General features: G+C 34.1%; 2 protein-coding genes across 32 annotated transcripts; both read left to right on the top strand.

Annotated features, from left to right (window-relative positions):
• Positions 1-7,044: 7,044 nt before the first annotated feature.
• On the top strand, positions 7,045-14,966 carry LOC111909211 (uncharacterized). Of its 31 annotated transcripts, none has more exons than XM_042900685.2 (12): positions 7,046-7,593; positions 7,700-7,964; positions 8,050-8,122; positions 8,249-8,295; positions 8,381-8,487; positions 9,473-9,593; positions 9,686-9,857; positions 10,031-10,105; positions 10,193-10,277; positions 10,362-13,546; positions 13,633-13,882; positions 13,966-14,966. In XM_042900685.2, exon 10 carries the CDS (start codon positions 11,601-11,603, stop codon positions 12,690-12,692), a length of 1,092 nt encoding a protein of 363 aa, XP_042756619.2. In that variant the 5' UTR covers positions 7,046-7,593; positions 7,700-7,964; positions 8,050-8,122; positions 8,249-8,295; positions 8,381-8,487; positions 9,473-9,593; positions 9,686-9,857; positions 10,031-10,105; positions 10,193-10,277; positions 10,362-11,600; the 3' UTR covers positions 12,693-13,546; positions 13,633-13,882; positions 13,966-14,966. The 31 variants fall into 31 exon arrangements, with proteins under 31 accessions (XP_042756622.2, XP_042756619.2, XP_042756615.2 ...); XM_042900681.2 differs by having other exon boundaries at positions 8,050-8,156; XM_042900675.2 differs by adding exons at positions 9,048-9,147; positions 9,226-9,358 and having other exon boundaries at positions 7,700-8,295; positions 9,798-9,857.
• Positions 13,355-14,549, top strand: LOC111909209 (uncharacterized). The gene is made up of 3 exons (XM_052765625.1): positions 13,355-13,546; positions 13,633-13,870; positions 13,966-14,549. The coding sequence occupies exons 1-3, from the start codon at positions 13,355-13,357 to the stop codon at positions 14,547-14,549; spliced, it is 1,014 nt and encodes a 337-aa protein (XP_052621585.1).
• Positions 14,967-15,936: the final 970 nt, after the last annotated feature.

Genomic DNA, 15,936 nt, shown 5'->3' with positions numbered 1-15,936 from the left:
ATACAAGGCATTGTATAAAAATCATGTTAATGAAAATAACTATACACTCAGCATGCTACTTAGTGGAGACCAACTATTGTCTTAGCTTCAAGCATAGCCCTGCTTTCAAATTTATCACCCTGCTAAAACTTTATATCGTTCTATAAGTGTATTTTTGTAATCCACATCATTACGCACTTTTTTTTTTATCTATAAGTCACTGCTCGAACGTTCAAAAATTTAATCGAATAAATGTACCACTCTAGGCTATTTATACACAATTGTGATACCCGCCGACGTGCTGACATATCTATTCCTTGATGGCCTAAAGTTTCTTAAGATAATAATTTATTTTGGTATAAGAATATGTAGTGCTGCATCTCTATATATACTAGATTTTAAGCCGCCATACAAGGAGATTCGAACACTAAAAAAATGCTTAGTCGCCTCTCCCCACATTTTGACACACAACTTAACATTGTACTATCTTTCCTTTTAGACAACACATATTTACTCTTCCTTATCTTAAATCACATCACTAATTCAACTCTTCTTTAATTGATTAACTAGTGTAGTGCCCATGTTCCGCATGGGTCGGAATGATTTATGTTTTTTTTACCAAGTGTTTGTGCATAAGGTAGTAAGAAGATGATTGTTCATATTACGAAAGTCGTACATAAAATTTCATCGTTTAAAACAAAAAAAGAAGTTTACAAAGACCATGGATTGCATATTTCTAAGGAAGATTAAAACAATACAACCAACATACTTCTAACGTCTTTGTTAACTGTTGATTTGCTTTTCTCTGCCTCAACCGCCTCTCCTCAGGCTCCCATTTCTTTCTTTGCTTCAGATACTATGAAAACAAATAAAAATGAGATCAGAAAAGAGATATCCGTACAACCAGCATATACAACATGAAGCCATAAAAATAAAAATAGAATAGAGGGTATGCATGAAATTAACTATTTGAATTTGTAATACCTTCAATTCCCCGTTTGAGAGTAAAGTTAATGACTGAAGGAGGTAACGAGCACTGTGGATGGATTAATATTTACCATTCAGTTTGCTAATATGAGTCCTACTTAACCGAAACACTCACATATATATATATATATATATATATATATATATATATATATATATATATATATATATATATATATATATATATACACACTGATACACATATACACCCATATACACATATAAAACCTATCTAAAATCACAAAAATTCAGCTTACTCGAGGGCGGAAATGTAATTTGTCAAAAGATAAAACCACAATTAGTAGATTTCTGTCATATGTAATCTTTTTTATCTCAAACCCAAAGTTTTTCTCTAGAAAAGCTTCTCATATTGATCTTTGAAAACAACGATTTTACCCTTTTATGTATTTAACATTTTTTATCAAGTTAACAACATTATTAAACATAATGGATCCACCCTACCCTCTTACCATCTTCTTTATGTTGAATTTATTTATGATTTTAATGTAAAACACATAAATGTTACCTACTTATAGAGAATTCTTGAAAAATTAGGCAACACACAAAAAAAAGTGATTCCATAATCAATGACAAATTGAAAAATTGGCACTTGATCATCTGAATATATCTCCATAGCAGCAGCCTGGAACTCCTATTTAAAACAGCAACACTTCAATAAAAAAGTGCAGAAAATAAAAAACTAAAACAGCAGCCAGCATTGGGAGGATTCTGCATGTGCAAAAATGTGAAAGATTCACATATGCAAAAATGATTAGAAACAAAATAACCAGATTGTACAACCCACAACAAAAAGAATGCGACTAAGGTTAGAAAATGCAAAAAGATTACTAAACAACAATCATTCCACCGCATTTTTTACTTTTATGAAACTTATAATAGAGAAATACAAATTTGGTCCCTGAGCTTTTCTGTTAAAATTAGAAGTACATTTTCCATTTTGGTTTAAAATATTAGTATATGGTTATTTTGTGTTAAAGTTTATTTATATCGTTGTTTTAGAAGTAACTGTCTGGTTCAACCCAAATTTTGAAGAAACTGCATGGATTGATCCAATCTAAAATTGGCATAAAACCAGTGATTGTTGAACTGTTTTCGTCCCCAGTTCAATTGGTTCTACCCGCCGGTTTGAAAATATTTTTAAAACATTGGTATTACTTAGAAAAACAGTTTAATTGTCGTATAAAAAAGTAAGAGCACAATCAGTATCAATACTTATTTATATAGGTGGTATTAGAGAAAGGTAATAGGAGAGTTCAATCATTTCATATATGATATAACATACATTATTACATTTTTATGTGTTCAATACCACAAAAAAACAAAGTTTTTTGGTAGAAAACAAAAGACAAAAAAACAGTACAGACCAAGTAAAAGAGGTTATTGTAGTGGGTAGTAAGAGAATCCTTAAGAGCATACAGACCAAATAGAAAATATTTCCAAAGAATTTTGGCAGCAAATCATGAGGTAAGAAAAGATTTATTCTTACATGTTCTAATATTAAAAGAAAAAGGACCAAAAAAATGTGAGCCCCGTCTCTAATTTAGACGAGTTTAATAGGTATACAGTTTTTTACACATATTATATCAAAATAATACATATACTTACTAAGAGTAATTTTTTAACATAGGTTCCCATGGGGCAGATTGATATAGGATTTCATTTATAAACAGATGTGTACTGTTTTTGATAAGATTGATGACCATTTGAACCACAATACGCCAAGAGTCGGCAGTAGATGCGCATATAGTCTGCATAGATTTGTCTATGCATTTAAGGTATGTACAACATGTTAAATAAGAGTTTTTAAGCAACAAGTATTATAACTTTGCTAAGTTGGTAAGTTGATTGGCATTTAATTTTGTAGATTTTGATCATGGAGACATTTCCCAATAGTAGTATAGTTGGTTCCCTTATATCGGGTGTTATCCTTCGGGCGGTTTGCAGGCACCTGATTGTCAACGTATTCTTGATGTTACTAATGTATGTAGTTTAGTCCATCTTATGATTTATAAGTTGTTATGGCATAATAACTTAAGATTCACCTTTATATATTTTTTTTATGCAACGTCCCCCAAACGAGTTGTTGCAGCCTACTACGCAGAAGCGTGTTGCTATCTCGTGGATATACATATGTTTTTACAAAAGAAATGTATATGTTTACTATGAAATAGGTGTTTTTTTTTACATTTTTTTTATAAATATGTGTTTGCATAGAAATGTATTTATAATAACATAGGTATTTCGTATACAAAAAAGTTTTTTTTTAAGAAAAGTTTTTATATAGAAAATATAAGATTTTTTATATAAAAATATGTTTTTTTGTATAAATATGATTTTATAAAGAAAAAACATATTCGAAACAAAATTTTAAGAAAAAAAGTTGTAAAAACAACTAAAGTTAGGATGAATTCATAACAAAATTCTAAAATTTGGACAACAAGGGTAAATTTTGGACCAAATTTGTAATAAAATTTAAAATTTGGGCCAAAAGTGTAAATTTTAGACCAAATTTGTATTTTTGGCCAAAATTTGTAATAAATTTTGAAAATTAGGCCAAAAATGTAATTTTTGTAAGTTGGATGACCTGTTGAACGGGTAAAAATGTTAAATTGAATACGATTACCGATTTTTGTGACTTAATTGAATAAAAAAAAAAGATATAATAACTAAATCGATTATGATGTCAATATATAAAGACTTTATTGCAGTTTTTCCTAAAAAAACAAATAAATGTAGCAAAATAGTAATCAGAGTCGAAATAGGGACTATAAAATATTAATGATACCTCAATAGGGACCAAAATTGAAACAATGGAGCTTTTAGGAACAAAACTAAAACAAAAGACTTCTTGCGGCTAAGAATAAGAAAAAACGGCTATAGTACTCAAAGGACCAAAAATGTAATCTACTATTATATTGATAATCTAAAATTGAAATGGTAAATAACTTAGACATCCACATAGAAAACAAAATCAAATATAACTAATTTTATGTGTGTCAAAATGGTCATAAACAAACATAAAATTCTTCAATCCAACAAACATGATTACTATCGGTCCAATACATGTGATTTGGCAGAAATTCAAATTAATTGATTTTTTAACATGAAAAAAAAATATAAAAAAGAAACACCAGCAAATGTTAAAAAAATACATGACGGATTATTGAGATGAACATCAATTCCATGGTCTATCTTAATCATCCAGCCTAATAATATTTTATAAATCAAGCAACACCCAAAGATCTTCCATAACAATATCATTACGCTGAGTCACAACCGTATTTCCAGTCTACCTACATAATGCGCCTAACAAAGGGAAAATTGGTCATTCAAACAACAAAATAAATGGCAAATTCATCATTTCATCTGATGAAACCAGTGTACCAACCTTGATGAGCCAAATTGCTCATTTTAGACGATAAAATGAATGAAAATATTCTTTTATTCACTAAAACACACATACAAAAAAAAAAGATTATATGAAAGCATTATTGATTACATGAATATTAGTTATTCTTACCAACAGGAACATCTTCTATTTGATAGTAAGACAATGTGTCTCATGAAAAATCTTGATCAAAAACACCTTACCATTCAGTCCTTTGTTGCTCTTCCATACGACGTTTGATTAGCAACAATGAAACTTGACAATAATAAACCAGTCATTCCAACTATATATACACAAATAAGAGCCGAAATAATAAATAGATGAAAGCTTGTTCTCTCACTTCATTAGGTAATGATAAACACCATGATAAGCAAGGAATTGGTCAAGCCAACACAATATATTGTAAGATCCAAAAAAGAATATCAAACTTTCGCATTATATTTGGATAATCTCTCACCAAGATCAAAATGTGAAATAAAGTTTTCAAAGTTGCAATAACCTAGTTCAACCACCTTACACTAACCCTCCTGAAAAATCCCTTCAAAATCCATCGATTCCTTCTAACTAACTGGTTACACACTACCCAATTCTTTGATATCAAAATGGCCATCTGTCAAGAATGGGTTGCTGGTTATTAAACTACCATTGTTGATTGGAACAAGATCAAACAAATTCTGCACCCTTCTAGATGATCCTGAAATTGAAGTCTAAATACTCAAATATAGTTTTCATAAGCATATTTAATATTTTTTTTTTCTATATATTTACACCTACATCTGAGCTTCCTATGGTGCTAACTGATGTTGTCTTTAAAACAGAGACACATTGATCGGTTGGATTTCATTAAAAAAAGCTTTAATAGAATAGACTAAACACTTAACCAAGGGTAAAGCACCAAAATGATAAAATAGAACTTCATACACTACATACTTAAATCTTTTGAAGAAACATTGGTTGATTATTCTTGAAGATACAAACCCACCACAATGGCCACAATGAAGATGAGTATTTGAAGAGGGTATATATGCATACCTTGGTGATTCTCTTTTCTTCTTTCCTCTGATGGCACTATGATAAAGTTTTGATGTCTAGATCTTGTGTATAATCCCAATAGACTTAATTATAGCAACTAATCAATACAATTAACAAACAAATGTTTATACAAGAAGTAAAAATGAAATAATAAATGATTTTTTGAAATGTATTCACCACTCCTACATAAAATAGTAATGTTGTTAAAGACCAAGAACCAAGAACAAAAGTACAAGATTTACAACATTTTATAAATATGGAGATTTAATCACACCGAATCAAAAATCATACTTATCTTTTGGTAGAGGTTGGTCTTATTGTTAAAGGATAAGTATATGTGAGAAAATTCATGGAATATTCACACATAAATAAAAAAATGTTAGATGAGCTAAGTTCGTGAATGGTCATTCTACAATCATAAAAAAAGGATGAACTAAAATGAATCAAGATACATGGATACATGCATAGTGTAATTGGTAATTACACAACAAAGATCAGGGAACCGAACTCGTGGTTGGTCATGATCAGAAACTATAGAAAGGAGTATAGTATAAAATTCGTTCATAATAGTTCTTTTTCGATTGAAACAAAACACAGAGAACCCAACCAACATACACTACAACAGAAAATGAAAAAAAATGGGAAGAAATGCCCATCAGTGAGATATAGAGAGATCTCTGAGGTGAGAGAGGGTTTGAGCTCGTGATCTATATACACCATAATTATTGTGATGATATTTGTTTAGAAATAAAGAGAGACACATAGACACCTATAGGCAATTACAAGACACATATAGTCATTTCCTCTACAATACATCAAGAATCAGGTAGTGTTAGCCAAGGTTCTAAATGGCATGAGGCGTGTCGTGGCGGCAAGGCCAAACCTCAAGCTTAATGAGTCATGGCGAATCATAGCGTTTTTCAAGGCGTGATATAAGATGACAATTTTGTATTAATTTAAAATTATATTACCACATAAATATAAATTTATATTAAATATAACTACTTTTTAAAAGTGTTAGATCAATAACTAATAACAAAAAGCTAACAAAAACCACAATACTTGTATCTCCGATTTGAAAAGACATAATAAAGAGCAAAAAATTGTGTCTCAAACGAAAGAACACGCGCCATAACGCGCCATGGCGCGCCATATCACGCCTTGCCACGCGTCACGCCTAACAGCAACGTTATGAAGCTTTTCGTAACGGCGAAGCCACGCCTCACGCCATGGCGCGCGCCATGACGCGCCTTTTAGAACACTGGTGTTAACCATGGCGACAGAGGTGTGGACATATTCAATTGTTTTGGTTTTTACAGAAAGAGCTAGATGATGCGTGATTTAGGTTTATTGGTGAAGCACATAAATATATTTATATGTGTGAACATGAGAGGCAAAATTGACTAAGGGGCCGAGAATGGGGGAATAAAGAAGGGAAGTAATTAATTTGATAAAATGGTATCTTTTAGAATACGTATGTTTCAGCAAGTTGTACATTGTGTTTATAAATTTATATCTCTTAAAATTTAAGAAATGTCTAATATTAGCATATTACCTCTTTCTTGAAAATTGAGAGGTACAATACCTATTACTACGTGTATAATAATATTAAGCTTATAATTGTATAGGTATACACGGTATTACTTATCATATAGGTATACACGGTGTTACCAAATCAAAGATGTTACCCTAATCTGCTCTAAACACAACACTACACACACAGCAGCCGCCATCGGAATACACACACAGCAGCCGCCATCGGAATGAAATCGAAACCCTCTTCCTTCCGTCTCTCTCTTGCCGTCGTTGTTGAATGTCTCGGCGCCTCCATCGTCGCCACAGGATCTTTGAAGGAGCACGGAAGTGAATGGGACCATGGTACGACTTTGTGTTCATATGCTTACGGAGATAATGAAGGTACTTCACCGGAGAGGCCGATCTCTTCTGTGCGCACGACGGTGACCTGCTATACATTGAGAAGCTCCTTGGACCGAGCATATGGTGGCGAGAGGCCACCACTACCTCCTTCGAAGATCCTGATCCACGTCACCTGCCAAGCTTCCGCCTATGTCGTCGGAGTATCCGGATGGGCCACCGGACTGAAATTCGGTAGCGACTCCATCGGAATCGAATACAACACTCACCACAACATCGGAATCGCAGTTTTTGCCCTAGGAACCATTAAGGTATACAAAAATTGATCACATTTTTCATAATTTCTTGTCGATCTTCTGTAAAATTGAAACTGATGTTGTTGGTATGGGGGATCATTTCGTCTTTTTGGGGGATCAGATTGGTTTTCAACTGATTGATGTGGAGGATGCATCTGATTTTACTGAGCTTGTTTCAAAGCGTGATGGTCCTGTCACTTTCCTACAGTTGTTGCATATTCCTGCAAACCCTGATGGCAATGAGAAGTTCCTATCATTACATCCGTTGCTAATAGTGGTTGCAAGTGATGAAGCCACCAGGCCCACCATGGGTCAAAATCAATGCTATTTGAGTCCAGCTGGCAGGGATGGTTCAGTTGTGTCTCATCAGTTTCACTGGTTCCCTGGTTAATTCTTTGTTGTTTATAATTTCACAATCTATACATATTTTCTATATAATTTTACTTGACTGAAGTGTTGGTTTGTGGAAAGGTGGAGACTAGATGCTCATTCTTGGATAAACAGGGGATCCACTGTGTAGGATTCTGGATATGCGAATGTAGCTGTGGGGCTTCAGTTCCTTCCTTGGATCATTTGATGTTCCTTTTTTATCCTTCTTTTCTCCTGATGTTTCAATACACCTATGATTAAATACACATGGGATCTCATTGTTTATTTATTTAATTGGAAGGTATGACAAGGGCTGGAATCTTTCAAGTAAATTATGCCCTTGTAAAGGTACTGTTTTAAATTTTCATTGGCGTAGTTTCAGATCATTTATACTTACTTCTGAAAGCTACTCTACACAAACTACAAAATGTAGGGCCTTTGTCCATATTATCAAACAAATTAAGTAGTTGGAATGAGTTTTATGAATGGAGAGGCATCCCTGTATAGCAATGCACTGCCACTTCCGCCCTTAATAGCAATGTGAGTAAAAGGAGGGGTAATATAGTCATTTTTTTGTTTTCTCTTAATTCATCACAAATCGATTGACAATTCATAGTTAACAGTTTTCACAATTTTACTTTTGTATTTAGTTTTATGTTTGTGTCAATGATCTTCTAATGGAGTAGTACTTTTACTACTTTAGACTTGACAGCTTACGAAAAAGGGTAAACGGCAAAGATGGAATTAAGTCAATGAAGGAATGGAATGCTTTATTCCATTAGAATGAATAAAAACTATGTGTTTTGTGTGATGGAATGGAATGAAACGTGTTTAAAGGAATGTGATTATTGAATTGAATCAAAAGTTGTAATATAACCCATATTATTTATATACTTTCAATGACACAATTTTTTTTCTCAAGTTTCATGATTTTTAACAAATGACCGTTTATAGTTAATAATAACAAGAAAATATAATCACAGAGATAAAAATAAATGGGAAGGTAGTGCTACAAAAGAACACCTATTCTGTGAAATTTGCTTTTCAATTTTTTTTTCATCAAGAAAATTAACCATTTAATTATAATATAAAATTTCAAGAAGCTTTGTGCTAAAATTGCTACTGCTAGAGGATGTAATGCTGCTTAGAAAGGAGGAAAACATGTACAATCAACTGGTTTGATCCCTGCAAGTCCAAAAAGTAGGCTTCAATGAAAATATACAAATTTACCCTTCGGATCTTAAATGAGCCTAACTGGCTTACTTGACATTACTACAGACAAAAACTGATCTCCCACAGGCCACAACTTTGGATGAAAACAGTCAACCTTCTGGTTAATACTCAACTATTGAATGTTCATCACCACAACTAGAGTCTCTAAGGGTTACAGAAATTGAAAATATAGAGTCAGGTAGATAAAATTACATAGTTTAGAATGTTTTTAATGAATCACAAGTTAACAGAAACTTTACCTTTCTCTTCATATTATGTTTATATTTTGTCTGAGTTTCAATACTTATTTCAGGTTGTCAGGTTCTTGAAAAATTGGAAAATGGCTCTCACACTGTGAAGGGTGTCAAGTTAATTAGTCAAGATAACAAAGCACTATCAGTTATCTTGTTGCCTCTCAAAAACATGGTGTGCAGGTGAAAATTTATGTTTTTTAACTGTAAATGATGTTTTTTGATCATGTACTTTGTTTTTTGGGTTGTTTTTATGAGTTACAAAATTGTGCAAGGATCAAGATGTTGTCAATTTAAACAAGTCCCTGAGAATTATTTCAAGCTTCGTTGTTGCAGCTGCTTTTAACTCTACCAGGGTGCTTGATGAAATATTTTGGGAACTTGTAGGCTTCACTTCCAATCTTCTTCATATAAAAAAAATCAGGTTACAATGACTTGTTGATTAAGGTACTTTATTGTTATTATTATAAAGTGCAAAAATAAGTATGCATTTGTTCAAAAAACTAGGATTTTGGAAGATTAATTGTGTTTGTAATGTACATGTTTTTTTTGCAGTGTTTCTTAGTTATTAAGAAGCTATTGGATAACTATGGTGGTTGTTTTTTGGATTCTTATATCAGGCATTGGGTTGCTATAGTGGCAGAGAGAAGACAACAGGCAGTGTCCAAAAAGGGTTATGCACTTAAATGTGATTGGTAAGTAATTTTATAGGTTCATGAATTACTTTAAGCCTGATTCCATTTTCAACTTTGTATGTTTAAAATGATTATTTGATTCTTCAGGTGGTCTCTTGGGGCGATTATGTTTGAAATGCTTGTAGAGTATCCACCTTTCTACTCTGATGATCCAATGTCAACTTGCAGGAAGGTAGATCATTTGAAATCAATTTTAAGTATTTAGGATAAGTATATTATTTATGGGTGCTAATTTATGGGTATGAATATTTTTCAGGGTCTGCACCTGTTACTGTTGTGTAGTTTCTGTGGGTGAACCTGATCATGGACACTTGCGGTGCATTCGCTCTAGCCATTGAACCACCAAATGACGGACTCATGAATAGATTTGATTGCGATTGCTATTTGGATAATATTGCATAGGCTTTAGGTTCCATCAACAACTTGATTTTAAGATCAATAAAAAAAAAAGTAAGCTCGCATCCGATGATGGTACTGTAGGGTTTAGCCTCTAGCCACTAGGAAATGTTTTATTCGCATCTGTTGTTGGCAAGATGTCACATCACGAGGTGAAAGCTTGCATTTATATTACATTTTTTTTCTTTTCGTAATTATGCATTGTATTTTGAAAGTAATGGTTAAATAACAAAAAAAAAAGTTAAAATTAAGGATAAGTAGTGCATCAGATCGATTTCTATATGCTTTTGTTCTTCATGTGCCTCGGTGTTCGTAATTTATGTTGCTTTGATTTTGAAGTTTTGAGGCTGTTTTAATCTCTTGTTTTAATCTCTTTGCCGCCCGGTGCTTAGCACGGGTAAGCGGCTAGTATATATATATATATATATATGACAAAATTGCAAAATGGTCCCTGTGGTATTCATTTTTTGGGGTTTTGGTCCAAACCACGAATTTTTTGGCTTTGTGGTTCTTTTGGACTGATTTGTTTGTGAGAATGGTCCCTATACTTAACACCCATTAAAAAGAATCCGTTAACACCCTCATGTGCCTTGCACGTGAGGGTATTTCTGTCTTTTTACTTATAGGGACCATTTTTGCATATGAATGTCAACGCTTCTTTCTACTTTTTATCCCTCATTTACAATCCCAAACACCCGTTAACTCCTCACCTCCCTCCTTCCTTCTGCTCCATTAAACCTGCAAAAAAACATCATTCGTTATCCAAAGAACCTAATCGAAGCAAAAGGAGACAAGGTCGCAGATCAGACCAAAAAATGAAGTTGTCGACGTATCATCCTTATATGGTAAGTTGCTCTGTTTTCTTAAACATTCCTATTTTTCATTTTACCCTTGATTTATACTAAAATCCGCCAAATTTTGACTTTGTTATCATGTACAATTTTGACTTGTAGCGAGTGCACCCACATGGTTTAGTATTAAGCTTCATCATGGTGGGAAGTTTACTAAGTTACCTGATATAAAGTATACTAGAGGTGAAGTGTGTTATGTTGATTATGTGGTCATAAATGAGTTTTCTGTACATGAACTTGATGCCATAATGCTTGACCTAGGTTACCCAGACCCACAGATGATTGAATTGACTGATGAATCCCCAGTGATATACTACCATTTCAGGATACCTAATGGTGACTTTCAATTTGGTCTTAGAGCTTTAGGGAATGATCAGGATGTTATCAATCTTTCTAAATTTATTCGAAATAACAAGTTGATTGAGGTGTGCACAGAACATGGGAAGACAAATCTACTCACTTACTTCATGTCTCCAAATGCAAAGGGTAAAGTTGTCATTGAGGAATTACCAGAAAATGATGATCAAGGGGCTGAATATGAGGCTAAAGTTCATGTACAATCTCCATTGAGAAATATGAACTATGTCAATGATGAACCAATTGGTGAGTACATGTCTTTGATTCTTTTTGGGAGTAAAAGTGATGCATTCTCACCAGAGTATAGAAGGGGTAGAGTTGGGAATTCAAAAAGAGGGGAAGGTTCTTGTAGCAAGAGGCTTAATTTAGAGGATATTGATGATTTAAAAGAGAAAGAAAACACTAATGAGGGTGTTAAGGAGGTTCATGAGGCTGCAACTGTAGGGGATGAGATGATTGGGGCTCATGATAATGACCATATTGATGGATGCTACAACACCCCACCTATTAATGATGATGAACAATATAATGAGCTTTTTGATAACCTTATGGAAAATTTAATTGGAAGTGATGAGGGTGTTGAAGAGTATGAAGGGGATGATCAATCTGAAGATAATGATGAAGAGTATAAAAAGGATGAAGGCGATGATCATGATGGGAAACAATCAGAAAATGAATATAAAGTGGATGACATAATGGATGAGGAGAACAATATAGAAGATGTTGATGTAGACATGACAGACTTCTTTCTAAATGTTGAAAGTGATGTTGAAGGAGCATGTATTAATGATGGTCATGAACCTGAAGATATGGAAGTGATCAACAATGAGGAGTTCGAATCATTGGATGAAGGATCAGACCACGACAGAGAAAGAAGAGCTCTTATAAAAAATTTGGGAAAAGAAAAAAGGTGCAGCCTTGGGTCAGTACATATACAGTCATTCTCAGTGGGACAAAAGTTTAAAAGTAAAAAAAAAAATTAAAGCAGTTAATTGATGTGCATACACTAGAAACAAGAAGGAATCTATTCTTTAAAAAAATGACAATCAAAGGCTTAGGGCACAATGCAGAGGAGTTGTACCTGTCATCAATAAAGGTTAAGTGGGGACTCAACCTACCACTTCAAAAAGCTAAGGGCAAAGAAGTAAAGACACAAAAAGAAACATGTGGTTGGTATATACATGCATCTAGGTCAAACACCGAATCTGACTGGTTTATAAGGACCTTAAACCAAACTCATACATGCTTACAAACAAGAAAACTCGGAGCTTGTACTGCTTCTTTAATCTGCAAGAAAATCATAGATCAAGTTGAGGCAGGTCCGAAGATTCCTTTGAGAGCCATACAAGATCACTTTCAAAAGACCTACCAGGTGGGTATCTCGATGGATAAGGTGTTTAGGGCAAAAGATATGGCAAGAAAGCATGTAATTGGGGACTACACAAAATAGTTTGAATTGTTGAGGGACTATGCTCTTGAACTTCAAGCTACAAACCTAGACACAACAGTCAAAATAGATGTGTGTCCTAATGGCAACCCTGCATCCCCAACAAGGCAGTTTAGAAGGATTTATGTATGCTTGGGTCCAATGAAAAAAGGTTTCTAGGTATGTCTTCGAGACTTAGTGGGTTTGGATGGTGCATTCATGAAAGGACCATTCCCTGGTCAGGTTCTTACAATAGTTGGTCTAGATTCCAACAATGAAATTTATCCCTTGGCCTATGCAATTGTTGAGTCTGAAAACACAGTTAGCTGGAAGTGGCTTTTAGAAAACCTTGGGGATGACTTGGAGCTTGGGAGCAACTCAAACTATACTTTCATAAGTGACGGGAAAAAGGTAAATTGCAGTTCATCAATTGATCATTTAGATTGTGTTTTTTTACCAATAAATTAATTCTAATTGTTGTCTGATGAGTCATGTAGGGATTACAAATTGCAGTTGATCAATTGTTTCCCAATGCTGAGCATAGGTATTGTATTAGACATATTTATGACAATATGAGAAAGAAGTGGGGGCAAACTGAGTACAGGGACCATTTATGGAGGTGTGCATCAGCAACCACCGTTCTTGAGTTTGAGCATTTGATGAGGGAGTTTAGTGATTATGATAAGGAGGCATGTCAATGGTTGAAGCAGATACCTCCTGTACATTGGGCAAGGAGTCATTTCTCATGTAATTGTATATGTTTGCATATGGTAATGATTATGTGTTTCAGTTATTTATCAACATTAATTGTATGTTATTGTAATGTGCAGGAAGAGTTGTTTCTGATGTGTTGATTTCAAACATGTGTGAAGTGTTTAATGGGAAGATAGAGAAAGGCAGGGACAAACATGTAATTTCATGTTTAGAGTTCATTAGGGAGTATCTAATGAAGAAGATATGTAATGTCATGAAGGAAATGAAGAAGGCTAAAGGTCCACTAACAACTACAGCAACAGACATCCTAGATGCAAGGAAAAAAGGTGTTTCACAATATATTGTTAGGTGGAATGGGGCAAACAAGTATCAAGTCACTGGAGCATTGCAAGATCAGCATGTGGTGGATGTTAGGAACCAAACTTGCACTTGCAGAAAGTGGGAATTAATGGGAATACCTTGCAGGCATGTAATTGCAACTCTGAATGAAATGAGCAAAGACCCTGAGGCTGAGCTTGACATTTACAAGTGGGTACACGAGGTGTATTGGTTAGAGACATGGCAAAAAGCTTATTCATTTAAGGTGGAACCAATTAAAGGGAGACCCATGTGGCCTAAAAGTAATTGTCCAACAAAGCTAATCCCTCCTCCACGTCGCACTCAGGTGGGAAGGCCTAAGAAAAAAAATAAGACAAAGTAAGGGTGAAAGGTTAAGCAAAAGGCAGAAGGCAAGTCAAGGTGATGGAGTGAATGAGATGCAAGGAGAACATTCCCAAGGGCCAACAAATGATGGAGTGCAGAAGCTATCAAGGAAACATATCAATGTTACTTGTAGCAAATGCAAGAATAAGGGACACAACTCTAGGACCTGTAAAGGGCAAGGTGGGAATCAATCCAAGAAGTGATTTTGATTGTTTTTTTTTTGAAAGAGCGTGATTTTGTTTGTTTGTTGTGGTGCAATGACTATTTAGTTACTTGTTAAAAATTGTTTGTTTTTGAAAATTTTAGTTATGGTTTAATGATGTGGTTATGTATGGTGCACATACACTTGTATGCTTAACTTGGTAATGGTTTTTGGTTCCACTCATGTGGTTAATGGAATGTGCATTTTGGTCAATTTATGACACGTATTTTGGTAATGTACTTTTGTTACATTTTAGTTCTATTTATGTGCTTATATTTGACGATTGATACACATTTTGAACACATTTTTAGACTTGAATATCATTTATATCATTAACAACATTGGAATTCATTACAAACATGATGAAGCCAACTTACAACAAAATTATACCATTTTTACCCTACATCACTTGATCAACAAAAACCCCCACATTTGTCTAACCCTATCCCTTACATAGACCAAATACTAAAGATAACAATCACATACATAAACCAGCTTGCACATAAATACATCTTCAGCTTGAAACCTTCATCCTTCAATGCATCACACTTTGCCTCCAACATGTTGTTCCTGCTCAAAAGTCCATTGCACTGTTCCTGTAACATGTTGATACTTCTTACCAGCCCATTACATCTTTCCTCCAACGTATTTATGTTTCTTAGAAGACCAGGTATGATGGTTTTACTCCTAGCACACATAGGTGGTCAACCCACTCGATAAACCCACAAACATAATCCTTAGTAAGGCAAGCATAAAACCTCCTTCCAGGATTCAGTGGTGTCCAAGACGTTTTCACCAAAGTGCGTTTTCCACAAAAACAAACCACCATTGTTCGATTGCAAAGTCAGGAAGAAAAAATGGAAAAAAATAGCCGTTGGGGAAGAACAGTTAAGAACGTTGGGGAAGAAGATTCGTTGTGGAAGAAGCTGGGAAAAGAAAACAATATATAAAGGATGTTTTATTTTTCCATATGCAAAAATGGTCCCTATAAGTAAAAAGACCGAAATACCGTCACGTGCAAGGCACATGAGGGGGTTAACAGATTCTTATATATAAGCCTACTGAAAAGGACAAACTTTGCTAATGCCAGAGACCAAAACCTCAATGGAACCTGCTGGAAAGGATGAAATTTGCAATTTTGGAACTACAAAGACCAAAACCACAAAAAACGTCAAAACCACAG

Source organism: Lactuca sativa, chromosome 1 (genome assembly GCF_002870075.4).
Source record: "Lactuca sativa cultivar Salinas chromosome 1, Lsat_Salinas_v11, whole genome shotgun sequence".
Lineage (NCBI taxonomy): Eukaryota > Viridiplantae > Streptophyta > Magnoliopsida > Asterales > Asteraceae > Lactuca > Lactuca sativa.
This window is presented reverse-complemented; position numbering and strand designations above follow the sequence as displayed.

Bases quoted from the DNA above. Each gene is read 5' to 3' on its own strand.
- LOC111909211 (XM_042900688.2), top strand. From the start codon at position 11,601: ATGCTTGACCTAGGTTACCCAGACCCACAGATGATTGAATTGACTGAT.
- LOC111909209 (XM_052765625.1), top strand. From the start codon at position 13,355: ATGAAAGGACCATTCCCTGGTCAGGTTCTTACAATAGTTGGTCTAGAT. The intron at 13,547-13,632 runs GTAAATTGCAGT...TGAGTCATGTAG, and splicing joins TCATAAGTGACGGGAAAAAG to GGATTACAAATTGCAGTTGA. The intron at 13,871-13,965 runs GTCATTTCTCAT...TGTAATGTGCAG, and splicing joins TCCTGTACATTGGGCAAGGA to GAAGAGTTGTTTCTGATGTG.